The sequence below is a fragment of the Tupaia chinensis genome, unplaced genomic scaffold (assembly GCF_000334495.1).
Source record: "Tupaia chinensis unplaced genomic scaffold, TupChi_1.0 Scaffold000235_1, whole genome shotgun sequence".
Classification (NCBI taxonomy): domain Eukaryota; kingdom Metazoa; phylum Chordata; class Mammalia; order Scandentia; family Tupaiidae; genus Tupaia; species Tupaia belangeri.
Genome location: NW_006159713.1, coordinates 3074319 through 3101464, shown reverse-complemented (window position 1 = coordinate 3101464; position 27146 = coordinate 3074319). Strand labels below are relative to the sequence as shown.

The following is a 27146-nucleotide window of genomic DNA, read 5'->3' as shown; positions in this document are numbered from 1 at the left end:
CAGGTCTCTACATCATCTAGAATGAACGGTTGATACATAAAATTGCAAACAAAACGACCCTTTGCTAGTTAGACTCTAATCAGCAAGGGTTAGGATGTAACCAGAGATTGAATAAGACCAATCGATCAAACAGTGGGGCAGGTCTGGGGTGGGAGGTTCCCTGATAACACCACACCCTTCGAGATAAAGTGAGCAGAACTGGGAGCAGCTGGGTGTGGGATTTGCTGTGCACCCATCAGCCATTCCTCCCTGAGGGCCCGCTGGGAGCCCACGGAGATAACCTCTTGTACCAGCCCCTGCCATGGCGGGCTCACCTATTGTAACGCAGGAGGCAGCATTAAATTAAAAATCAAAATAAATGTAACGTGTATTGGGAGGGTCGAGGGAGCTGCAGGGGCCCCTAGAACAGGTCTCTGCCCCACCCTCCTTTACACCAAGCTGAAGTTGGCAGATAACTACCTGACACCCTTCAAGGCCTACCTCCAAAGTCACCTCCTCTGGGAGGACACCCTGATCACCTCTGACACAAATCTTTCACCCTTTCAGTTCCTGTGGCTCTTGGCTCATTTACCAAGCGAACCTCCTCCTGCAGCTGCAGGGCTGACTGTGTACAAGGCCCCACCATAATGAGGAGATGGGTTAGCCACCCCTGGGTCCCTGGTGCTAAGTCCAGGATGACAGACTTGTTAACTAACGCATAGCAGATTGCTGCATCAGGAGCAGACAGGCACTCCCTTCCTGAATTGCTAAACTCAACAATCCTATAATAAAAAAAGAGACCCCAGGACTACCCCAAGGAGAATTAGGAAGGAAAGGAACGGAATCCCCCATACACTCTCACTCCCTTTGTTAGCAACCTCTCCCCCACCTTGTGGTCTATCTCTAACCCTTTTGGCCTGGCCAGCTTTCCCATACTGCCCGGGGCAACCACACACTTCTTGTACGTAATCCTAATCTTTCTGTGTCTCATTCCATAAGCCTGCGCTCTCGGCCAGGGGTCCATCAGAGAGAGACTGGTTAAAAATTCATACCAGAGTGTTACAAACAGTAGCTTAATATATTGTCCTTCCCTGGAGAGATGCTTAAGCCAAGAGAAGAGCTCACTGATGGCAAAAACTGTACCCATCTGCAGTGGGTAAGGACAGTTGCTGCCTATCTGCATCTCTGTCTCCCTGTCTCTCTCCCGGCTTCTTTTCTCGCTCCTCCCCTTTCTTCTCTTCATCCTCCCCTACTCCCACCCCACGTAACGAGGAGAGTAAAGGGAATGTGGTTTGAGAGCTAGCAATAAGAGCGGGGTTCTCAGCTTGTACATCAGAATCACACGGGGAACTTGAAATTACTGATCAGGGGTCAGCAGGTGGTGAAGTGGCTAAGGCCTGGACTCCCACATGGTTGACCACGGTTCAAGTCCCGGACCCAGTGGCTTGAAACTCATGCCAGGGGCGTTTGCATGTGTGCCCAAAATCCCAAAAGGAGAATGGAGGAGAAGGGATTGTGTCCTGGCCATTCCCCTGGGGGGGCGATTTCCCACTTTCTCTCTCTCTCTGTCTCCAATGAGCACATGTACACTACAGCAAAAATCTCTCTTAAGAGAAAAAAATTATTGATCAAAATACGAAACAAAACAACTAAAACTGGCCCAGCAGCAGTAGCACAGGAGAGGCGTGCACTGCTATGCACGGTTGGAGGCTACATGGGAAGGCTCAGGGTTCGAGACCAGGTCTACCTGAACCTGCAGAGCAAAGGGGAGGATCTTAGAATGAAGACCCTGTTGAGGGTGCATGTCTGTCTGTCTGAATAAATAAATAAATGAAAGAAAACTGCTAATTACTGGTATGTGAGCCCTGCTCTCAATCCTCTAGCATCCTTGAGGAACGGGGCCTCGGTGTCAGTAGTGCTTAAATTCTCCAGGAGGTTCTAACAGGCGCTGAAAGTGGAGGTCCATGCTTGAATCCCATGAAACAAGAGGCTCACCCAAACGACAGGCTTCCTTTAGATCAGCCTGAGCCTTCTAGAAACTATCTTCACTTTCCTGGCAAAATAAAATTGGCTTCTGCACCTGGAGAAAAGAAGACCCAGAGCGGCTCCTAAGAAAAGGGTGTGTCGATGTTCTGGGAGCCTGGGCCAGCAGGACCCACAGGTCAGAGGGCAACCTCGCTGGAAGCAGCACAGAAGACAGAAGAGCCCAGGCTCGTGAGGAAGGCGTACACCCGAGTCTGGAAACTCATCTAGCTTATCCTGGGGGAGCAGTGAAATTTGTTTCTGGACTAATGAAAGATTGGAGGCCAGGCCGATACTGTGCATGTTTGTTTCATTCATTCAAAACAGAGGTAGATGCCTTTCAAGAATATGAAGGAAAATGGACAGTGTGAAACAGAAATGCTCCAAGCTCTGGGCTCAGACCAACCTGGACTCCCATCCTGGGCCTGCCACCGGAGGTGGCAGAAGTGCCTGGAAAATCTGGCCAAGGGAGTCAGCTGGGGGGGCTCCACTGAGGAGGCAGCCAGGACTTCTGCAGCTCAGTGGGGGAAAGCGGTCAGCAGACTGAATGTGGCCAAGGGAAAGATGATGGGGGGCAGGCTGTGGGCACGTGTGAATGAATGAGCAACTTATGTGGCGATTGGGTCCGTGGAGACCCACACACACTCCCCAGAACAGCCCCCACCCCTGTGTCCCCAGGCCAGCCGTGTGGCTTCAACCCACTCAGCCTACATCAAATTCCCCATGTGATTGGTGCTATGTCTGGACCTTTCTGACCCTGTCTCTTGGTCTGCTCCCTCACTCCCACCCTCCTCTGGGACTATCGTAAGTGTCCTCCCATGTCCCACCAACCCTGTCTCTCTCCTGCTGCCCCCTTAAACTTACTGACTGCGCTACTACAGAATAATCTATCTGAACTGTCTGTTTTTTTGTTTTGTTTTGTTTATCTGTTCTTTAAAGATGGGGTTTTGGGTCAGCAGGTGTCTTGGTGGTGAGGGTGGCTGGAATCCACATGGTGACAATACAGTTTGAGCCCTAGACCTGGCAACTTGAAAAACACCCTGGGCATATGTGTGTGGAAGACCCAATCCTGAGAAGACAATGGCTGAGAAGGGATTGTGGTGTGGCCATCCCTCCTGGGGAGTGTTTTCTCACTTTTCTCTCTCTCTCTGTGTCTCTGTTTCTCTCAGGCAAGTGTGTGTACCCTAAAGCAAATTAAAAAAAAAAAAAAGAAAAAAAGGCAGAGTCTCATGCCTGGACTCTCCTGCCTCAGTCTCCCCTCTGGATACAGCTGTGCACCACCATGCCTGCTCTTTCTGACAGGGTCTGTGCTCTGCCCAGGCCAGCCTTGAGCTCTGACCCTCCTGCTTCGGCCTCCCCAGGCACTGGGACAACCTTTAGGTTGGGCTGGGGGTAGAACCTGGCCCCCGTGTGGTGAGAGCCATGGAGCACAGTGTCATAGCAGCCTGCATCACCATGGTGGGCCCAAAGTGTCATTCTACCCTTGTCACTCTCCCGCCTCCAAACTCTCAGAGGCTCCTTATCATCTAAAACAGTGGTTCTCATGGAGGACAACTTTGCCCCCAATGTCTGGAGACACTTTTTGCCTTACATCTGGAGGTGAGGAGAGTGCTGCTGGGACAGTGGGCAGAGACCCAGGATGCTGCTAAACACCCCAAATGTGCAGCACAGTGTCCACGCCTCCTCCATCTCCTATCAAAGAACTACCCCACCCCAAAGTCTAACCATGAAGGGTGTGAAATCCTCTCTAGGGGACAACAGTGTCAGCCTTTTAGAATCAGAGGCCTCGCCTAATCCACCCCGTGCCCAGTTCCCCTCTCTCCTCACCACACCCTGCCTCTCGCTCCTGGCAACAGCAAGTCACCGGCCCTGTGGGCGTGGGACTGTATCATGAGGATGCGCTCCCAGATCTGGGCCTCGAGACCTCTGTCTCTTCAGCCTAGAACACGGGTCCCAGCCCATTTGTCTGCCTGGCAAATTTCTCCTCATCCTGCAAGGCTCAACTAACAAATGATCCCCCTTAGCCTATGCCCTAAGAGAGGGAGAGAGAGAAGGAGGGAGGGAAGGAGAAGGGAGAGAGAAGAGAAGAAGATGGGCTGGGCATATCTTAAAAAGATAGAAACCGGAATCAGGCACTGAATTCTACTTCTTCCCATGCTTATGGGCCAACTGTTGAGTGGATGGTGCCAATCACTGTCCAGTCAGTTTGATGATCAAAATGATGGAATCAAACAACAACAAAACCTGATCGTGCTTGCCTTGAAATTTGCTAAAATGCCTCTAGTGTCCAATCAGATGGCTGCAATGTTCCCCCACATGGCTGGCTGAACCCGGGTGCATTTGAATTGCACCTTCAAGGTTGCTTCATCAGTGAAAAGATGACCAGCCAGACGCCAGAGCTGGTTCCTAAGGAAAGGCATAAGAATTCCACCTCTTTTCTCCAGCAGGCCTAAGCCTTGGGGGTGAGTAACAGTAACTTGGGTTTGGTTTAATTTTCCAGCAGTTTCATGAAAATGAATCATCCTTAAGTATCCTTTCCAGGTTTTCCGAAGTCTGTGGCCAAACAGGGCTGAATTTCTCACTTGACATTTAAGCACAGAGTGTTAGTATGAGGGTGGAGGGGGATTCTCTTTCTCCCCAGGAGCTGGCAGGAGGGAGAAGTTTGCTCTCACCAAACACATGTTCTCCAAAGGTGCCCTTTAACAGACAAAGCTACGGAGCTTCGGCATTTCTTTTACGTGGGGCCTTTTGGCTTCAGGCCCAAGGCTGGGGAGAAGAGGAGTTTTGCTCCCTTGAATGTTCTGTTCAGTCCATCAGCTTCAGTGAGCGCAAGATGGTAACAGAATTGACCAGGAGGCTTGGGGAAATGGGAAAAAAGTATCTAATCTTTCCAGGGTGGGCACTGGAAGTCCTAGGCGCTTGATCCCTCAACTGAGTTGGTGTGACTGATTCAAAGTAGAAATCTTTAGGTAACGGGCCATATACCGTTAACGAGCAATCCAGAGGCCTATAACCTGGAGTGTACACCAAGAAGCCCACAGGCAGGCTCAAGCAGATGAGGAGGGCTCCTACCTACCCACAGAGACCCCTGCACTCCTGTCCCAGATACACCCCCATCGAGGCTAACAGAACAGAGGAGAAACACAGGAGAGAGGCCTTGTATGGGGTGACAGCCTTGAGTAGGACAGACTAGGTTCAGATCCCGGCTCTGCTTCTTATTAAAACCTGAGCCTCTACTTTCTTATCTGTGAAAGGGGGTCATTTCCACCTGCATGAACAGGTATGACAAGATGCTCAATAACGGGCTCAGGGTAGCAATGACGTTTTGCTGGGGCAAGGACACGGGAGAGGAGAAGAGGAGAGGTCTGTGGGTGGAAAAATGCTGCAATGAGCCCAGCCTTCTGCTCCCCATGACACCCCCAAGCACCTTCAGCCCTGTGCACAAGGATGTCATCTTCTCCCCTCCCATTCTGCTCACAGCTGAGCCTGAGGAAGTTTAGGGTGGCGTTGTAAATAACCAGAGTCCTAAAACCCAACTCACCTCTCCCTCCATCTGGGTGTCTCTGCGGGGGCAGACCTGAATCAAATCCTATCGAGACTAGATTTGAGGCTATCATTTTCTATTTTCTTTTGTAAGAACAGAGCTGTCAAGAGCAACATGAAAAATCACGCCTTTCCCTTCCCGAGAGGGGAAAGCAAGCACCTGATCCCACATATCAGCATCACTTTCTCTGCCTCTCACTGCCCTCCACTGTCTCTACACGCAAACCACACTCATATGACAGGAAAGCCCTAAAAGCCCCATCTGTAGTATCCAATAGTTCTGGAATTTTCTGAGGTCACACTTCTAGGGTTAAGGGAGGCCCTAGATTCTCCTCTGCTGTATGAGACTGCAGTGATGTCAGACTTCCCCCCGGCAGGAATCCTGCTCTGAGACAGGAGAATGCAGTTGAACCCCCGGGGCTGTTGGGCCAGCAGGTGGTGTGGTGGTTAAGGCACTGGATTCCCCTATGACTGACTGTGGTTCGAGTCCCAGAAAATTACTCCAGGTCCTTGTGCATGCCCCAAGAGGCAAATGGAGGAGAAGGGGCTACAGCATGGCCATGCCCACCCCGGGGATTGATTTCTCACTTCCCCTCTCTCTGTCTCTCTCCTGCAAGCACATGTGCCCTGTGGCAAAAAATCTAAAAACAGAAACAAACAGAAAATGAGCTGTCAGTATTGGCTGGATAACAGAATCCAGAGAGAAATCGTTAATAAAAATCCCCTCACCCTGGGCTGCACCCCAATGAAATCGGAATTTCTGAGCAAAGGATCAGCAAAGTGTTTTAACGCCCTCCAGGTGATTCTGATGTGCAGTTAAAGTTTGGAACCACTGGCTAAGCGCTTGGGCTTTGGACGCAGATTGCCTAGGTTCAAATCTATTGGGTTGTTGAAAGTCGTGATGCACTTTTCGTAGAAAAACATGGAAAAATATGTCATGACTTTCCCAACGACCTAATACTTTGAATGCCACCTCTAAATTGTACGACCTTGGACAAGTTACTTATGGGTTTGGGCCTGTTTTCTTTTTCATAGAGTAATAAGCTTAGACCACAGTGGTCTAGCGAGTGTGCTCTAGCCAAAGAGACAAAGAGAGATAGTGAGAGAGAAAGTAAAAAATCGCCCCCCCAGGGAGCATGACCACAGCACAAACCCTTCTCCTCTCAAATTTTTGGGCATGCATGCATATACGCCTGGTGTGATTTTCAAGCTGCCAGGTCCAGGACTCAAACCATGGCCAGCCATGTGGGAGTTTAGTGCCTAAACCACAATGCCACCTGCTGGACCCTGGAGGTCACTTTTAACTGAACCAAATCTCCTCAGCCCCACTGTATCAAGATGACAGGGAGGAAAATAGCCCCAGGGTAACCCCAATATTGGGAAACTCAGAACCCAACCACAGTTCTTTGCTTAGGGAATCCCCGAGAGTGAAGGAGCATGCCTGTGAAGTTTGGCTGTCTGTCATTTTGTCTTTTCTCACACTCTAGACTTGCACGATTCAGTACTGTGGCTACTAGCCACGTGTGACCATTTAAAGGTAAATGCATTCGAATGAAATAAAATGAAAAATTCAGCTCCTCAGTCATGCTGGCCACATTTCACCTGCTTGGTAGCCTCACATGGCAAATGACTATTTCACTAGACCATGCACATCTAGAACATTTGAATCATCGCAGAATTTTTTACTGGGAAGGCTTGCTGTAGTCCAGTAATTGGTAAGCAACCATCTAGGGCCATTTAGGGAGAACTAACTATGGTCTTTACTTTTTTTGTATTCATTTCATTTTAATTTTATGCATTATTATTATAATTTTTTAAAAATTTGCTACAGGATACTTGCCCTCACCAGAGAAACAGAGAGAGAAGGAAAGCGAGAAAGTAAGCCACCAGGTCCAGGACTCGAACTGCAGTCAGCCATGTAGGAGTCCAACGCCTTAACCACAACTCCACCTGCTGGCCCCAGTGCTTACTTTTCTAAAGGGTGAAGTAAAACAAAGAATATGCAACAGGGACATATGTGACCAGAAAAACCTATAACATCTCCTCTATGATCTTTTATGAAAAAGGTTGGGGACCTCTGGTCTATATAAATCTCGAGGGTGGAGTCCAGTGGGATTTATCCATCAGGCCCCACAGCACATAACATGTACAAGGGGACTTCAAAGGGTTCAAAGAAAACCTGAATTAAAGTACCAGTTTATTTTGGTGCAAAAAAATAAAAAAATAAAATAAAAAACAGTGAAATCCATGCCCAGTTTTTTTATAATGCACATTTTCCATGAACTGTTGGAAGACTCCCTTATACTTTCTGCCTAACTACTAACACTTGTACATACAGGGACTGCCAAAATGGAACTCACTCAGGCCCGATGGATAAACACACTAAACTGATACTACTTTCCAATGAGAGCATCATGCCAACGCTTTAAATTAGGTGGCTAAAACCAAGTTGGCCATCACCTTCCTCAGGGACTTTCAAGGATGGAGTAGATGCTAAGAGGTTTCAAGGGATCATCAAGTTAAGTAGTGATGGGTATGGATTCAGACCACAGAGTAAACGTCAATGACTCTGTCCCGATGTACATGAGTAATTGGATGAATGAATAAATTACATAGAAGGAACAGCCCTGCCCTACAGAAGAATATCAATGGATTGATCTAGAGGGAATGACGGGAATAGAAAATCACGATTAGGCAAATACTACAGAAATAATCCTTGCAAGACTCATCAAAGGATGCTAACAACTTGTAGTCAAAAGCATGATGAGGTCCACCAGATGATGGGGAGGTTAAGGCAGCTATATCCCAGACATCTGATTGCATAGTTCAAGACCTGAACCTGGCAGCTTGGAAAATACACCAGGCACATGTGCGTGCATGCCCGAAATCCCAAGAGGAGAAAGGAGGAGAAGGAATCGCAGCATGGCCACCCCCTTGGGATGATTTTTCACTTTTTCTCTCTCTTTGTCTGGCAAGTGAATGCACTCTAACAAAAACTAATAATAATAATGATAATAATAATACATAATGAGAAGCTAGATAATTTACATAGCCTTCAAGTAGCTCCCCAAAAGATACCTACTATAAAGGAAAAATGTTTTCTCTGTACAGGTGAAACTGGCAGACTGCTCCTTCAGCAAGTGTTGAAAGTTAATATCACAAGTGATAAGACAAGTTGACATCATGTCTTCCTAATAGAATGTGTTGAGAAGGACACAACAAATAAACTCAAACTGAGGGATAATTCAAAAAGTAACTGCTGTTACTCTTCAAAAGTGCCAAGGTCATGAAACTCAAGGAAAGATCAAGAACTCTCACAGATGGAAGGAGATTAAGAAAATATAACCACTAACTACCAAAAAGGGACATTCGTGGGGAAACTTGTAAAATTCAAATAAGGTCTACGTACATTAGTTAATAGTACATCAATGTTAATTTTCTGGTTTTAGTACTTGTGCCGCTCTGTAAGGAGCCAATACTAAGGAAAGTTGGGTAGAGGTATATACAACTTTTCTGTGGATAAAATTATTTCAACCTAAAATGTTTCTTCTGTTAATGATGCTCTGCCTCCTAACACCAATCTGTACTTCTCATGCACACATGAAGACCTCATATATGAGAGGCCTTCAAACAGTTCATGGAAAATGTGTTCTATGGAAAAATATATCTCAGGGCCAGCAAATGGCATAGTGATTGAGGAGCTGGACTCGCACATGGTTGGCCATGGTTTGAATCCCAGATTCGGCAGTTTGAAAATCACACCAGACACATGTGCGTGCATGCCCAAAATCCCTAGAGGAGGCTGGAAGAGAAGGGACTGTGGCATGACCATCCCTCCTGGGATGGTCCTCACTTTCCTTCTCTCTTTCTCTCTCTTGCAAGTGCACATGTTGTGCAGTCGACTACGTGGAAGTCCAATGACATAGCCATTACGCTAACTGCTGGTTCCCAGATCTTCGGCTATTCTAAAACTATTTTACTTCACAGATAGAGTGGCTTGTTAGACCAACTTAACATGGTGCAGATTTTGGAAGCCATTGAAATTGAAGGTATGAAGAGTCTGATAGTTGTAATGCATGGAGACAGCAAGGAATTATCAGTTGAGGAACAAGAATGCATGTGTGGGAGCGTGCAAGTAGACTTCCTGTTAACCCCATAAACTTATAGAGCTTTTATGATGGCAGAAGCTTGTGGCTTAGCTTTAGAAGGTACAGGATGGATACTCATGGGATAGAAGATAAAGCAATAAAATGGAATAAATTGCTACAAACCTGAAAGAAAACTTTTTCAAATCTTAAAAGAATTTTCATCAAAATAAACTTGCACCTTAATTCCACTTGTCCCCACGTTTTGAAATCTCCACATCATTTCTCTGAATGGCATGCAGCTGTTCTGCTTCTCCCTTCTTGTATTTCACTCAGGAGCTCAGGGTGTGTCAGAGGACAGCATCAAAATCAGATTGATGGGGGTGGCACTGCCAGTTGAGGCTTAAACGTTCCCATGACTGACTTCCTCAGTTCCTATGTCCCCAACTTGGAGAGTCCTTCCCCAACCACTGAGCTAAAGCTCCTTTCCCTCCCACAATCATTTCTCACACATGCCTGGTTTTAGTTCTGTAAGAGCAATGACACTCTCCAAAATGAGTCTTATTTCCTAAGGGCACACATACTCTCTAGAACATTCTTGTCCCCGTATCTGTTTACTAGTGTACTCTCTCCCCACATCCTCTCCTGTGTCAGAACACAACTCCTCCAGTACCCCATCCACAGCTGGGTCCTCAGCTTCACACTCAGCAGCAGGAGACATTACAGATGCCCAATGGCATCTCCCCCTCTTCTCTTATGGTTTTCCTTAATGTTGGGCTCAGATCTCACCTAGCACAGGACTCATGAGGCCCAGGATGAAAGGTGGATGACTTACTCATAAAACTCTGCTGCTGGCGTGAACTTGTACTTGGAGTACTTGGTGTGGTTGCCCAGCACGGAGCCATTGAGGAGCTTGGGGTCGGTGCAGTTGGGGCTGTTCCAGGCATGGCCACAGTCTGTCCAGGGCAAGTTGAGGGTGAAAGAGGAGAAGAGGTAGTAGAGGGACCAGGCGATGATGACGTTGTAGTAGAAGCCAACATAGACAGCAATGAGGATCACAGCGTAGCCAACTCCTGGTGGGGACAGAGGGCTCAGGCAGGGGCTTCCCTTGGCCCAACCCCAGAGCCACTTCCCATAGGCAGTTGACTCCAACCACAGAATTTCCAGACCCCCACACCACTCTCTTTCTGTAACACATGGTCCGAGTCCCTCCCCTATGCCCTAGCCACCAGCATCTATCTGCCTGAGGGCTCTCTCTTGCCACTGGGGGCCCCTCTGTCCACTCACTGTACAGGCCAGAAGTGATAGGACCTTGATGCCCCCAGGCAGCAGCTATGTCAGGAGTTGGAATATAAATATCCCAGTTCCCTCACCCCTTGGGCAGGATAACACAAAGGCATGTTTCACACTCTCTCCCAGTGGTATTGAGCTCCTTGCCCACAGAGGAACTGACCTGGTGACACCTCCTCCGTGGGACGCCTCTCCTTCCTATGTTCAACCATTGCTCTAGGATCACCTCCAAAACAATTCCTTACACTGAAATCCCTGTCTCAGGATCTATTCCCAGGGAACCCCAAACCAAGCACTCCCTGATCAGAACTTCAGCATTGTGTACCCTCTGGGTGCTACTCTCAACCATCTGTTTCATGTGCCAATATCATCTTTCTGAATATATCAGAAGCTCCTTTAGAACTAGTTCTGTAGTTTTTACCTAAAGTAGACAAATTAATGAGCCAGTATTGCTCTAAGGAACAATATTGCCTTAACCAATTCTTAGCCTGTGAGTTTGGGAAAAAGCTAAGCTAATCTCCTCCTTCCTTTCCACCTATAGGGGCATGATGCAGGCCTGGCCAATCAGAATGCTGCTTCCCAGTAGCTACAGTGATTGGTCAATAGTTGGGCATGTGACTGAAGTCAAGCCAATGAGACTCTTTGCTGGAATCTTTAACAAAGCTATGAATACAAGATTTTTTGTTTGTTTACTTGTTTGCTTTTTTTTATTTTTATTTTTTGCTTTTGTTCACTGTTAATCTTGGTAGGATTTAAGTCTAGAGTGTTGGTGGCCATCTTTGCTAGCACTTGAGAAGAATGTACCTGAGATTAATGCTAACACAGAAGAAAACAATCTTGAGAAGGAGGGAGAGAGAGGGAGAAAGCAGATTCCAGAGAGTACTACTTGAACACCTGGAGTCTACCTGCAGCTAGACTCTTGGACTTTACTGTAACATAAATCAATACAACACCTTTAATATTAAAGCTGGTTTGAGTTATATTTCTGACAATTAAAAAACAGAATCTTGTCTTAAAAGACTCTAGTACCAGCCTGTATTGACTATAGGCCTGAGTAGGCATAAGGTTTTTGGTAGCCAACTGGAAAGAGGCTCCTTGGAGTCCCACCAGCCCTCATTGCCATCTGGGCTCAGTTCTGTAACCAGTAATTGGGAGACACTAACTCTTGCTTCATGCCCTTCTCCTAGTTGTATAGGGGCCATGGAATGCAGTTGTAATGGCTACTCTCTACAGAGGTGCTCTAAGTCCTGAATGCAACTAGGCTTATCTTATATATCAGCTATAATCAGTAAGTTATAGCTATTGTATTAAGGGTTGTAAGGCAGCTTTCTGGCTGAGCTCAAAAAATCCATGATTAATTTATCATGTCTGCCATGGGAGCAAGAGGGGAGAATAGTGCTATATGTGCTGGGTATTCTAATATTTCTGTCATAAACAGCCCCCTCCCGGGGGGGGGGGTGATGGTCATGCTGCAATCCCTTCTCTTCTATTCTCCTCTCAGGATTTTGGGCACACACACACACACACCAGGCATGAGTTTCAAATATTTCCTATCCATGAAAATAGACTCTCTCTGGTTCCTAAACTGGCAAAGCCTGGTCTGGAATCCAGCTTTCCAGGATTCCTATGCTAATGCTATTCCTGACACAACAAATGATCTCTGTGTAACTTTGAACAGTGGCATTCTTGACCTTGTCAAACTTGTGAATTCGGCTACTTCCAATATCACCTTTGAAACAGATTCCCCAGGGGCAACAGGGAAACCTTCTGAACCAGCTTTGACTCCCCTGGACCCCTTCTTTACCTTTGAAGAATGGGCAGATCTTCCACACCGTGGCCGCTCCTTCCCGGTTGTACTGCCCCAGAGCCAGCTCCATGTAGAACAGGGGCATCCCAGCAATGATGAGAAACAGGGTGTATGGGATCAGGAAAGCACCTGGAGGGCACAGAGAGAATGTGACCCCAGGACCCTGCCCTTGGAGTGCTTGGATCAATGTCTGCGAGAACCATAAGCATTCCCATTCATCTGGTCACCTGGCCATTTCCCAAGGAACATTGTGTGACAGGTAGGTAGGGTCAGGCACAACAATTACTGTAGCAGTCATACTAGTTATAGTAGCCATCATTACCATTAGAATGAAGTTCTGTGGTCAAATTGGTAAAATCTGGGTTAAACAAAGCCAAGCAGGTTTGCTTCTTGCAGCTTCCTCTTAGCTTTTGTTACATAGGTACACACCATGAGAAATGAAACAAGAGGATCACATGTAAGGCCTTCACCAAGTTTGTCTTTTTTTTTTTTTTTTTGCCATAGGGCACGTATGCTCACCAGAGAGACAAAGAGACAGAGACAGAAAGGGAGAAATAATACCCCAAGGGGGGTGGTCATGATGCAATCCCTTCTCCTCCATTCTCTTCTCAGGACTTGGGGCACACACACACACACACACATGCACCTGGCAAGAGTTTCAGGCCACCAGATCCAGGACTGGAACCGCGGTCAACTACATGGCAGACCAGTGATGTAACCATGATGCCACCTGCTGGTTCCCACCAAGTTTATCTAAATACAGCTTTTCCCCCATGAATCTTCATTCTGCAGAATGCCAATCTATCCCAAACCCTTCCTTTCACAGGCAAGAAATTAAGACCAGAGAGGGAGAGACAGTGCCCAAAGTTAGATAGGGCTGAGTTTCTAATTTTGCTCATATTATTGTTTACGGTCATGTGTGGCTTTTCCAAACGTGATCTCACTGGATTCTTCTTAGAGTCCCACAACAGCTCGCAGAGGAGGTTATTAAGTGGCAGGGGCAGGATGCACATTCAGGCCTTTAGACCCATCAGATTCACCCCATTCTAGGTAGATGAAGGTAAACACTGAAGCAATGGGGCCAGAGGTTCAAGTCTTTGCCCAGGGAAGATGCCCACCCAGAGCGTCACAGAAACACGAGAGGGCTCCCAGGCGACGGGCAGCAACTAATGCCTGGGAGAGCTCCAGGTGGGGCGGAACACATCTGAGTTCCAGAGGTGATGCTCAGTACACCCTGGCCACCCTGGGGGAGCTTAGCAGGCTCTGACACTGCCAGGTGACTCACTGGGAGGCATGCCATGTCAACCCAGGCTGCAAGCGTGACCGAAGCAAAATGCCAGCTCCTTTCCAGATGCAGCCGGGGTGGCCAGGCCAGATCTAAACTCCTCCTACCATTGGCCTTTGGCTAAGATGTCGTCACCTTGGAAACCAAATACTCTCTAACCAGGGACCCATTCCGGGAAAGCGAAGGAAACCAGGAAATATTTGACAATGGTAAATTAGCAATACGTGTTAACGACAGATTCTAGCAGTTCACGCTTACTGGCCCGCTAGTGTGTTTGAGGTATTTTCCATGCAAAGGTTATTACTAGCTCCATTTTATAGAAGTGGGAACCGAGGCTCCAAGCTGTCAAGAATGGTGGTGAAGTCTCATGGTACCTAGAATCAAACTCACCCAGCTACTTGGACTGTCAGTATCTACTTTCTTCTCAGGAAGCCCAGGGCTCCTAAGGGTGAAGTGCGAAGTGTTGGCCCTAATGTGGCCACACTTGGTCCCTCTGACAGGAGATGGACCCAGGGGTGGGGAGGAGCAAAACCTGGGAAATGAGCACCTCCTACTGGGTACCAGATATCTGTGATCCCATTTACACTACCCAGAAGCCCTCTGGGGCAGCAGATGCTCTACCCAATTTTCAGAGGAGGAAACTGAGGCCTGAAAAACTTAAGTGATTTGACCATGTTTCTCCAGATAGTAAACGATGGGCCTGGGATTTGGGCCCAGGTCTGCCTAGATCCAGAGCTCCAAAGCTGTTCCTAACAAACCCCACAGGTTCCAGAACATTCCAGCCTAGATGAAGGATATGAATCTGAATAGACTCAAAGGGTGGTTTTTTTCTGGGACTGGGGATCTGGGGCCAGCGGAGCCACCTGCTGTGGGTCTTGAAGCTGACCCCTGCTCCAGGCTAGACTTCTCTGAAGGGCCAGGCGCCAACCTCTCTACCTCTCCTTGTTTCTTGCTTTCAATCCCCTTCTTCTCCCACCTGAACCCGTCCACACTGCTGTCAGTTACAGCGGTGGTGCTGGCAGAGCTGATGGTACTGACGCTGATGCAGGCAGGCGGAGGGGTTGCTGAAAGTCACCAGCACCATTCTTGAGCACCGGTTCAATGCCAACCCACGCACAAGTTTTTACATAATGATTCCTTTAATACCCCTGAGAGATGATTACCACTGATCCCATTTTATAGGTGAGAAAACTAAGGCTTAGAAAGATCGTGTGGCTAGGGACCAGCAGTTAGCATAATGGCTATGTCGCTGGACTCCCACGTAGTCAACTGCAGTTCGCGTCCCGGACCCAGTGGCTTAAAACTCACGTGCGGCGCTTGTGCGTGTGTGTCCAAGATCCTGAGAGGAGAATGGAGGAGAAGGGATTGCAGCGTGGCCATCCCCCCTGGGGGGTGATTTCTCGCTTTCTATCTCTCTGTCTCTCTCTGTCTGGCGAGCGCATGCGTCCTATAGCAAAAACCTCTAAAAAAAAAAGAGAAAGATCATGTGGCTTATCTGAACTTATCACAACTTATCACAACTTTTCCGATGACCCATAGTAAGTATGCCACTTGGCTTCCGACCTGCATCTGTCTAAGCTGTGCTCTGCCTGTGGCCAATTGCTACTCCCGGGAGGCCTAGGGCTGGGGTGGGGTGGTGGGAGGTATTAAACTGCTTACAAGGCCTGGAATCAGTACCCCAAGGGGACATGAGGAAGGAGAAAGCCAGGCGCTGAGGCTCAGATCTTGGCACTGTGGTCTGCCGCAGGCGCCTTGATGTTCTTTTCTACATGACCAAGGGAGAAAAGCACACACCAGCCTATTAACCAGGCATCTCGGCACTGCCAACAGGTAGGTGCACTGCCTGGTTTGAGATCTCCTGGGTTGGCTGAGAGGCAAGCAAAGGGAAGGAGGTGGGAAGATGGCAGGTCTGCGGGAGCCCGCCGCTCTTCTCTACGAGTGCATTTGATGGAGGCCAGTTAAAGCTTCGTTCAGCTGCAAACAGATCAAAAAGACTCAAGGATGGTGAAATGGCTCAGTGAACAGTACCTTATTCTAAAAAAGGACACTGCGTAGCTAGCTGGCCCATGCCCCCTCACAGAAAGAAGCCAAGGCTGGCTGAAGGGTCAGAATGGGATGTCAGGGGTGACTGAGGTCAGCTGAGATGCCTCCATTTAAACAGCTCTTCTGTGGTTCCTTAAACACAAGGGCTAGGGCCAGCAAGTGGCATAGTGGTTAAGGTACTGGACTCTCACATGATTGGCTATGGTTCAAGTCCCGGACTGATCATCTCTCTCTCTCTCTCTCTCTCTCTCTCTCGGTCTCTCTCTGGTGAATGCACATGTCTTGTAGCAAATTTTAAAATAATAATAATAATAATAATAATAATAAATAACTTTTTTAAAAAAGGCTGGGGTTAAGCTGTTGGCGGGATGGTTAAAGTGGCTGGGTCCCACAGGGCCAATAGTGCAGTTCTAGTTCCAGACCTGGAGTCTCGAAACACATGCCAGGTACATGTGCATGGGCATATGCCCAGGACACCAAAAGGAGAAAGGGATTGTAGTATGACTATCTTCCCTAGGGAGTGTGTGCGCTCTCTCTCTCTCTGTCTCTCTCTGTCTCTCTCTACAGTGAGTACATGCATCCTTTAGCAATTTAAAAAATAAAAGGCTGGATGTAACCCCCTAGAAGTCACTGCCCTGCAAGGCCCATAGCTTCCACTCCTCCTGGCCTCCTACGCCCCGCATGTGGCAGGGCCAGCTGAAACCAGCCTCCTTTGGCACTGGAGTGTCTCAGGGGAACCAGACCGGCCTCTCACCTTGGCTATGGATAGCTCTGGCCACTCAGGTGCCCGGCTGTCGGAGGCAGACCTGGGGAAACCCAGGCAGCGTGCCCCTCAGGAGGAGCTCTGCTCCTGGGCAACTCCACAAACATGTGCATGGACACGAATGCATACCTGTGTGAAGGGACACATTTTTCTGCACATGAAGAAAACAGCTGTTGGGGCCCACACGTGGCATGGTGGTTAAGGTGCTGGACTCCCACAAGGCTCACCAAGCTTCGAGTCCCAGACCTGGCAGCTTGCTTTCTTGCTTTCCCTCTCTTGCTCTCTCTCTCTGTCTGTCTCTCTGGTCAAATTAAAAAATAATAAATAAATAAATAAATAAATAATTCTTAAAAAAAAAAAAAAAAGAAAAGAAAAGAATATAACTGTTGGCCATGAAAATGACTCTGACCAGTGGCCTTTGGAGGAGTTCAGTAAAGGAAGTGTCTGTTCCATCATTTCGAATCCAATTCACACTGTTGGACATCCTGCCATCTGAGATGAACCCTGATGGTCACAGCGGGGTCTGGATTCCTCTGCGCAAATGAAAGGAAGCCCAGTGGTCACTAAGTTCAGAGTAGCATGTCCTGAAGCAGCCCAGCAGGTGAGAGAGACCTCAGGAAGAGGAAGGAGATAGCTTCAAAAGGGGGCTACCAAGTGGTATGGGGAAGGGGCAGGTTGGGTGAGGAATTGGAGGAACACAGAGGGAGTGTGCCAGGGACAGGGCTGAAAGGAAGGTCCCTGAGACCTAGCAGGACAGCAGCCCTGAGGGCAGGATTCCTCACACATGAATTCTGCCATACCCTGATATATCCAAGCTAGAATCCATGCAACTGCCCCCTCAGTGCCCACAGCTTGGCCATAGGCTGTCACTGCCTGCAGCTTTCACAGAACCCCAAGAAAATTGGTCAGTACCAAAGGTGGCCAGGTTTCACCCCTATTCCAAAGTCCCAAAAATGTCACAGAGAAGGTTCGAGAAAGGGTGAGACATGAGTCAGGAGACAGGGCCGCAGGGCCGCCCACAGCAGGCCTGGCCCGCTTGCAGGGCTGGGGTGAGCACACACCTGGAGGTGTTCAGTCTTCACGTCACGGTATTACAGATGACAAATCAAGGCACGTTGTTAAATAAACACGTTCTATCTTCCTCCTCGGACAAAGAGACCTTTGTAACAGCTCTGTAATAATGTCCAAGTTGAAAATTCTTTACTTTGGGAGCTCTGGGTTGGAATGTGGCAGGATAGGGGTGCCCCTGATCCCCATCCAGCCGCGGGAGAGGCCTTTGGCAGCATTCTCCTGCATAAGCACCTGAGCCATCCACAGCCTCTGAAGCAATGGGCCCTGGCCTCCTCTGGGCCCAGGACTGTGCAGCAGGAGAGGAGACCAGGTAGGAGGCTTGCACAGACCGGGAAGGGGCTTGGGGCTGTTTGGGCAGGACTGGGAATTGGATTCAAGTTCCCAGAGTGTGGTATGGGTGGGGGTGGGCAGGCCCTCTGGGCTCTCTAGAGCACTGGGCCCAGTGTAGGCCCCCTGCCTGAATCTAAGGATGGTCCTGGCCCCCCAGCCCTGCTGTGCATGGCTAAGTGACCATAGGGAAACGGGCCCTCTCTGAGCTTAGCTCCCCGTTGTCAGTGGGGCTAATGATGCCTGTGGCCCTGTTTGCTGTGATGACTGGAGACATGAGAGGTGAAATACCAGCACTTGGGGGTGCTCTATAAGTGGGAATCAGTCCGGCCACTATATGCCACAGCCATGGGAGGCACCTTTGTCCACTGGAAAGAGCAAGTAAAGGCTCCATGGCTGAGGGAGGCCGGGCCCTTCCTCCAGCACAGCTGCCAAGCTCCTTGTAAAAACAAGACAAAGGATGCCCCAGGCCACAGCCACCCTATCACCAAAAAGAATCCCCCCAGCTACCCAGATCCCCTTAGGAATGGGGGGCCTGATCCCCCTACAGTTGAGTACCCCCATCCTCAGCTACCAGCCCATTGAAGAGAGCCACCTAGCCCAAGGCTACATCTCCTTCCCAAGGCAGCTGGCATCCAGGGACTGACCAACACCAGGACACAGAGTCTCAGCCCTCTCCCTGACTTCGGATAGGTCCGAGAGGCCACCCTAGCTCCAGCACTCCAACAGGACTCAGCAGGGACTGCCTGGTTGCCCTGCCCCTCCCTCTGGCCAGTGCTGCTTACTTCTCTTCCCTGAATCCCCTCCCCGTAGCCTCTTCCTGCTACCTTCCATCTTCCATCCCCTCATTCTAACCATGTAGAGTGAAACCAATCCATCTTTTCTAAAGCAATTCCTTGTGCACTTGAGATCCAATGTAGGGACCCCTCCACATGGTCTCTGCTGGGTAGCTAGCTTCCTGTGGCCGTTTCTGTAGGAAAACACTCCTTCCTGTAATAACCCAGCCCAGGACATTTAACTTGGGCAACACAAAAAGACTCTACTGGGTGGAGGGGCCTAGCTGATCTCCCCTTGGGATACTCCCTGCCGATCACTGTGGTCTTACCCACCAGCCTCAGGGTCCCTGTAACCTCAGCCCAAGTGGGTCCCGGCCTGTTCACTCCTTTCCTTGCATTTCACTGAGACCAGCCAAGAATGTCAACATGAGCTTTTGCATAAGGTCCTGGAAGCACCAGAGGGAATGATATACGAAATGAGAACGACTTTTTTCGCTTCAATGACTGGCTGCCTCACCTTCACTGTGGGCCCCTCCAGCTGACCTCTTGCCTTAGCTGTAACATGGTCCCAGTGAGGAAACATACCCACTCCCCAAACAGCCTAACTCAGCATCTCCAAGGAGGCAATGGGTAGAAGTCAGGGAAATGAGCGTGGGGGCCACCCTTCTTTCTGTGGCAATTGTCCCTCTGCTGACAACTTTGGAGCATCTGGACTTGATTTGCACTAATAAAGCTATGCCCGTATTAAAAGCTCCTTGAAGAGTCTAGTTTTCCATCTTTTCCATCCTAGAGAACAAACTGGAAAGTGTTCTCATCTACAAATGCCAAAACTGTACGATGAGGGAAAACGGGACCCACGAAAACTAGAGTGGGGCCTTACCTCCCTCACTTGGGATATGATACCCCCTATAATACTACCTAAAATGATATTAAATTTTGAGATCTCTCCAGTAGACTTTGAGCTCCCTAAAAGCTGGGCTTATCTTTTGTTCATCTCTATATTCCTGGCATAGGCTAGGCATTTAGTACATGTTTTTTGGTTAAATAAGCAGATCCCAGGAGTGACTCACATAGAGGATGCAGCTAATGAAAGCCCTGGGGTGCTTCTCCATTCGTGCTGTGGTCTAATCCTTACTTAGGCAGTTGGGTTTGGGACTGCAGGGCAGGATGTAACATTTATCCCTATCGAACCCCATCTTGCTGGGAACAGCCTTCTAGAGCCTTTGGGCCAGCTCAGAGTAACGGGCCAAGCATACTGGTGGCCTCAGACCAAGGTCCTGGATAAGTGCCTCATTCTTACAAATGGGTGTGCAAACTTGTCTGCCCGAGAGCCACTGCTGACTGGCTCATGGCACATCTGAGCTCAACCATCGGCCTCAGGCTTGGCAAGTTCAGGGTACAGATAGTACCCTGCAGCCAGGCTAGACATGAGGGCCCCGAGTTTGGAAACTACTGACCTCTGAACCATCCAACACTTTATGCCTGATCAGAGAACCCCTGTATTTTGCGCAAGGAAGTTTCCAAAGGGCTGTACCTGAGACCCCAAAATTACTTGAGGAAAGAAAGAAGTCCATTGGAGACATGGACAAAGTATCTCATGGGACCCTTGTGGAGTCCTCATAGGATGCCTTGCAGCAATGTTAATCCCCATTTTCTAGGCAAGTTAAAAAAATATAAATAATTAAAAAAAAAAAAACTATGGTGGCAAGGTAAGCAGGTGGTATAATAGTTAAGGTGCTGAACTCTCATGTGGCCAACCGCGGTTCAAGTCCCGGACAGGGTGGCTTGAAACTCATGCTGGGGGCATGTATGTACATACCCAGAATCCCAAGAGAATAATGGCAGAGAAGGGATTGCAGTGTGGCACCAGCCCCCTGGCGGGAGGGGGCGGTGATTTCTCACTGTCTCTCTGTATCTCTGGTAAGTACACATGCCCTATAGCAAAATAAAATAAAATAAAATAAAATAACCCTCTCATAAAACAAAAATAAAAATCTATGGTGAGACAACGGTAAGCTGTGAGGATATGGAGCAAAGCCCAGCTCTAGGTTCCTGAATCTTCTACTACACTAGGACCTCAGACCCAAGAGGAACTTCCTCCTGCCTTATTTTCCTTCATCAATTTCCTCTTAGGATCAATTCTGCTTCCGTGAAAGTCAGGACTCCACTCCACTCCTGGGTTTAGCGTGCAGTCGATGGCACTGACTGGGAGCACCAAAAGTAACGATGACCTTACGAAGCCCCTTTATGGGACACCACTCTGTGACTTTGCACATATTGCCTCTGCTGTCAATCCTCTCTGTAGGAAGATGTGGTTATTCTCCTTTTCCGCATGAGGAAACTGAGGCTCAGATCAGAGAGGGTGAGTGACTTGTCCAAGCCCACATTTCGAGCAAATATCAGGCCTAGATTAAAATCTAGCTCTGTCTGAACCTAAAAGCCATGGTCTCTCCCCATGCACAGCTCAGAGTGATGGGTAGGATGTCTCTCAAACTGAAGCCACCAAAGGATAATTCACACTGGCCCCTTTCCCACCAAAGAGGCAGACAAAGCCATCCAGCTGATCTGCCTGTCTTTCCCAGGGACAGCTGCAGAGTGAGATCATGGATCCAGAGGAAAAATCTAGACCCCTGGAAACAGCTCCACTCTTTCTGGTACTGCTTCTTCAACAAGATTAGTTGTTTCAGGAGGTTCTGAACAAAGCCCCCAAATACTTGAGAGTGGCTTTCTTTTCCAGAATCCTTCTGCAGCCTGTGCATCTCAGCAGCTGGCCTTTAGGAAGATGTTCAGACAGGCCGGTCTTTCCCAGTAATTCATTCAGAAAATATTAGCCAGGGGCTTAAACTATTGGCACTGTCATCTTTTCAAAGCCTCCTCCAGCCTGGGCCAGTGTGAACAGATGGACTTGGAGAGGTTACTGTGTTAGTACTGGCACCAGAAGAGCACATAAACTGGCTGTTAAATAACTGGGAGGGTGACTCCTGGCTTGGGTGTATCCCTGAGCCAGGCCTTGGGGGACAGGGGAGTCATTTCATCTCATTTCCAGCTATAGAGGGAAACCCAAGGTTCAGAGAGGAGTGACAATGTGCCTGAGATCACATAGTGAGTGGCGGAGCTGGGATTCCAACTCAGGTCTTTGGGCCACTTTCATGATACCCACTTCCCTTATGCTTGCCCATCTTTGAGTCCAGTGCCTTAACTGCTACACCACCTACAGGCTCACCACCATAGATATTTTTGCCTAGAAAATGTGGTTAGCATTCCTGCAAGGCATCCTCCGAGGATTCCACAAGATAAGGTCCCATGATGAGGTCCCATGAGAATGCTTTGGTTCTATGTCTCCAATGGACTTTCCTTCCTTCCTCAAGGAATCTTGGGGTCTCAGGTACAGCCCTTTGGGAACTTCTTTGGCCAGAATACCTGGGTATGAAGTGTTGGATGGTACGGAGGTAAGGAATTTCCAAATTCAGAGTACCCTCTTCCTGTGTACTTGCCCATCTTTGTCTTTTAAGTATTGGGTGAGAACTGACCTATAAGGAGTGGCTGGAGGTCTCAGCAGAGGCAAGCCCAGAAGGGGCCAGCTAAGCATCCCCTGGAGGGGTGAGGAGGACGCTGGAAGAAGAACTGCCTTGTACTCTGAGATGAGTGACTGTACTGCTCCCTGACACCAACCAAGATATCCTAATCAGAAATGGAAATTCACTGGCGTAACATCCCCACCCCTTAGACTGACATTCAAGGCCTCTGCAGCTCAGCCCCAACTTGCTTCTCCATCCTTATCTCTCCCAGCCTGCCCTCCAGCCAGCCTATGCTCCTGTTCTCTGAGATGCCCAGGTGCATGTCTGGAATACCTCCTCCCTTCCACAGCCTGTTTAGATCCTCCTCCTCAGAGAGCTGAGCTCCAATCACAGCCCATGGAAGCAGCCCCTCCTCAGGCTTTTAGAGCACTAGTCATTGCTCCCCTCCATTTCACACATCATCATCATCATGTCAGTAAGAAGCAGCCTACAAATAGAACTACCACATGACCCAATAATCCCACTCCTTGGTATTTACCCAAAGGATAGGAAAATACTTCATTGGAGAGGCACCTGCACATTCATGTTTATGGCAGCATTATTCACAATTGCTAGGACACGGCACCAACCTCAGTGCTCAAGAACTGACGACTGGATTGAAAAATGGCGACACATATACACTATGGAATATTACTCAGCCATAAGGAACAATGAGACCTAGTCACTTGATTCAACAGGGATGACTATAGAAGATTTAATGCTAAGTAAAGTAAGCTAGACTGAAAGACACACACTGTATATCCCCATGGAATGTCTACATTCCACGACAGAGATGGAAAGATCTGAGGATATAGTAGGGAGGATAAATGTAGCTACCAGAGACTGTAAGGGAGAGGAATGGACAGAAGAGGGTGGGTGGGAGGGGAAAAGGGAAGAAACACTCAACAGACAAAAGAATGTAAAGTTCTCTGTTGAAAATGATGTATATGATCATGTACTGATTAGATTTGTCACATATTACTTGTATACCTTGAAAACCCGTATCATGTTCCATAGAGACGTGCTATGATTTCATTCTAGGCCTCCATAGGCATTATTTCATTTAACCCTCACCACACACTCTGAGCTGTCACCATTATGTCCATTTGACAGATAAGAACACTGAGGCGTGGACAGTTGCCCAAAGTCATACAACTAGAAACCTGAACTCCACAGCCGAGGTCCTAACATCTAGGGTGCCAGCCTCCACCAGCACAGGCTGCTACCCCTTGTTAATAACCCTGGGTGCTGCTGTTGTTTCTGGATACAGCAGTAGGTCTCATGGTTTGGACCATTCCAGTCATTTATTCATTCAGTGGAAGATTGTTAGGCACCTCCTACCACATTCCTAGGATGTAGGCCTTTTCTTGAGCATTAGAGACACAGGGATGAAAAAGTCAGTCTCTGCTCTCAACGTGCCCCAGCCTGTGTAGGAGATACACTCACAGACAGATAAACAGTTGAACAGCTCCGGAGAGGCTACTTGCAAGCCAGGAAGCCTAGGAGAGGGAGCTTCCAGTCGACTTGGTCTCCAAACTGGGACCTGTGAAAAGCTTCATCTGTGCCTTGGGTGCCTGGTCTAGCACCCTGCATACCGCAGGTGCCCTCTGTCTGTGTTGTGTTAATGGCCAAGTGAGCACACAGCATCAGTGAAAGCCCCAGCACATCCATCTCGCTGACGTGTCAAATTGGCCATCTGGGGTGCTTTTGGTTTTGACAAACACACATAACCATATCTCAGCATGACAATGGAGACCTTAGGTGACAGACAGACGTGGCAGTCCAGACTTGTAGGTGACCCCACAGAGCCTGAGACCTGGCCTTCCACCGAGAAGAATCAGATAAATATTGCTGACTGATGATAGAGGGTTCTGCAGTCTAGGGACAGCAGTCTAGGGACAGCAGTCTCGGTCAGTTGCCGAGGACACATGGGATGGCGTGTCCTGAGGTCCTTCAGTCTGTCTTCCATTCATCATCTCCCTGCCTGCCAAAAATACATAGAATGCATTTTCTCCTACCTTAGCAATAAAGGGCCAGGAAGCTCAAACCCACCCAGGAACCTGGAGAGGCCATAGCAGGCAAATGGGGAAAAGCTTCCCCCTGGAATTATGTTTTTCTTTTTCACCTTTCTCCCTCTGCCCACGACCATCCTCGGGCCAGACAGAAACCCTGAGTCCATAGAGGAGCCAATGCCTCCAAGCATCAGGTTCAGATTCCAGGTGCTCCTGAAACTCGGGGCTGCTGTCCCAGATACCCTGCCTTGGAATATCTGATGTGACAGACACATCTCAGGAGGTGCCACAGCAGATCCTGGACACAAACCCTTGTCGGTCTGCTCCAGCCTGGGCCCAGCTTTCTTGGAGAGAGAGCTAAGTGCTTCAGACCACGGTGTCCACCTGTTCCCTATGGTGTCCTCTTCTTCACTGAGTCTCGCCGGTCCCAAAGTGTGTGCCCTGAGCACACACAGCAGCGAAGAACTGTGACTCCTAGACCTCGTGGACAAGGTCATGTGCTTTTCCTTTGCCCAGCTCTGAGCTCTCACTCTTTCTCCCTCTGGCCTCTCTCAAGTCCTGAACCAGAGCTAGGCCAGGCAGAGGGACCCAGTGGGAGGCTTCACAGCTAGGCTCCTCTTCTCTCTCTCTCTCTCTCTCTCTCTCTCTCTCTCTCTCTCTTTTTTTTCCCCCTCTAGAGGGTCATTTTCTAGGATTCTCTGCAGGGCACCCCTGAGCTCATCCCAACCAAAGCAGCAGGACTAGGTGGTCTGGGCATCCCAGGAACTCGGCCCCTGAGAAGAGAGCTAGGGCCTTCGGGTGCAGCATCCTGGCTCCTGGGCTGCTCCCCAAGGGCTCTCCCTTGTCTGCCCCCTGCCTGAGCTGGAGGGATCTGTAGGCTGTCATCCAGGGCCGGTGGGGAAAATGACCCACACGAGTGGGAGAGGGAGGACGGAGCCTGGCTGCTCCCCGTGTCCTCCCCAGCTTCCTCTCCCTCCACCCTGGCTGAGGCAAGGACCTGAGAAGGGAGACTTTGCCCAGCCAGCCAGCCTCCTGCCTCCTGACCAGGCCAATTCCTGGCATTTCCCACCGGCGCTCACACCAGGCTGTGTTCCCGACAACCTGGGAGCCGAGCTCTTTCTGACACCAGCTTCTCTGTGTAACTGTCCCAGAGTCTCTGACCCCAGAGTACAAGGCCTCCCCGCATGCCACCAGGGAACAGAAGTCCTCTATTCCCTCCTGGACGGGAGTCCCTGCCCCAAGGCTCAGAGTGCTGGATTTAGGGGTCACCGTGAACCCAGTTGTCACATCCCGCACGCATTTCTGTGTCCCTTCGAAAGTTCTCCGAATCCCCGCGTCCCTTCCTGCAGACCTTTGAAAGGCCAAACTCCCTCATCCAACCTTGCCCCAGATTCTGTCCTTCTGCGCATGAGCCTCTCACACTCCAAGATCATGCCTCAACTTCCCTCTTCCACTGGGAACTCCAATCCTGCGTTCTCCGTGAGCCCCATCGGGTCCTTGCGGCCCTCCAGCCTTGTCCGACAGTCTCCTGATTCTTCCCCGTTTGTACCCCAGCTCCTCTCCTGGACACCGCGGTAGACGCGGCCTCCCAACCCGAACCCTCCCAGCCCGACCGGGAGCTCACCGCCGCCGTTCTTGTAGCAGAGGTAGGGGAAGCGCCACACGTTGGCCAGGTCCACAGCGAAGCCGATCACCGACAGCAGGAAGTCGATCTTCTTGCCCCAGGTCTCCCGGGGCGGCGCGTCGCCTCCGCGGGGCGCTAGGAGGCACTGGACGCCGTTGCGCTCCTTTACCACCAGCAGGTCCGCAGTTTTGCGCGCCCGCAGGGGCTGCTCTGGCCCTGGGTCCGCCTCGCCGTTCTCAGGCTGCACCTGCGGGTTCATCCGCGCCAGCAGCATGGGTGCGGCTGGTCAGGGGGGCTTAGGCGGTACTGGGGACACGCCGAGGCTCTGCTTGGATAAAAGGAAAAGAGGCCGTTCCTCCTGTCTGCGCCTCCTAAGACCCAGGAGCGTCGGGGACACCAGGGTTAGAGCGCGTTGAGTGGACTAGGTTCAGGAAAGGGCGCACATTTATTGGAAAAATTTGGACAGAGGTTGTGGCACGCCCGACTGGGACGGAACTCAGAGGTCGAGGCTGCCTCTGACCTCCCAGTGGGTCGCAGTGAAGACCCGCAGCTATCTCCCTCGGGCACGCGCTCTCTCCCGCCCCCAAACGGTCGGCTTTGGACCCGCCGAGGCTGAGGTTTCCCAGGGCGGTGACAGGCTCGTTATAGCTCGCTGTCCCCCTGCCCGGCTGGTGTCTGCTCTGGCTGCCCCACTTCCACCTCTACACTTCAAACTCGCTGGCACCGAGCTCGCGCCGCTCTGCCGGGGCGGCCCTGGCGCACCTAGCCGGGTCCCGAGCGCTTAGCGCACTCACGTGTGCGGCAGCACGCGGTCCAGGTGCCGGGCGCCCTGCCGGCCCCCTGTTCTCGGCAGGTCTGGGACGCCGGCTGGGGCTGGCTTGGTGGCGTGGTGCTCGGGCGCGGCTGGGGAGCTCTGGAGGCGCGGGGCGGCCGGCGGGGCGCGGGCTGGCTGGGTCTGGCTG

At 49.8% G+C, this 27146-nt stretch overlaps 1 protein-coding gene across 1 annotated transcript in view; it reads right to left on the bottom strand.

Moving 5' to 3' along the window:
* SLC6A2 (solute carrier family 6 member 2) overlaps positions 1–26458 on the bottom strand; it is a 47573-nt gene extending 21115 nt beyond the window's left edge. Inside the window, exons 1-3 of the mRNA XM_006148383.2 lie at positions 26185–26458; positions 12724–12855; positions 10465–10702 (exon numbers count right to left, since the gene is read on the bottom strand). Of these exons, the coding sequence (XP_006148445.1) occupies positions 10465–10702; positions 12724–12855; positions 26185–26458 (644 nt within the window). The remainder of the gene's footprint in view (positions 1–10464; positions 10703–12723; positions 12856–26184) is intronic.
* Between the last annotated feature and the right edge of the window lie 688 nt (positions 26459–27146).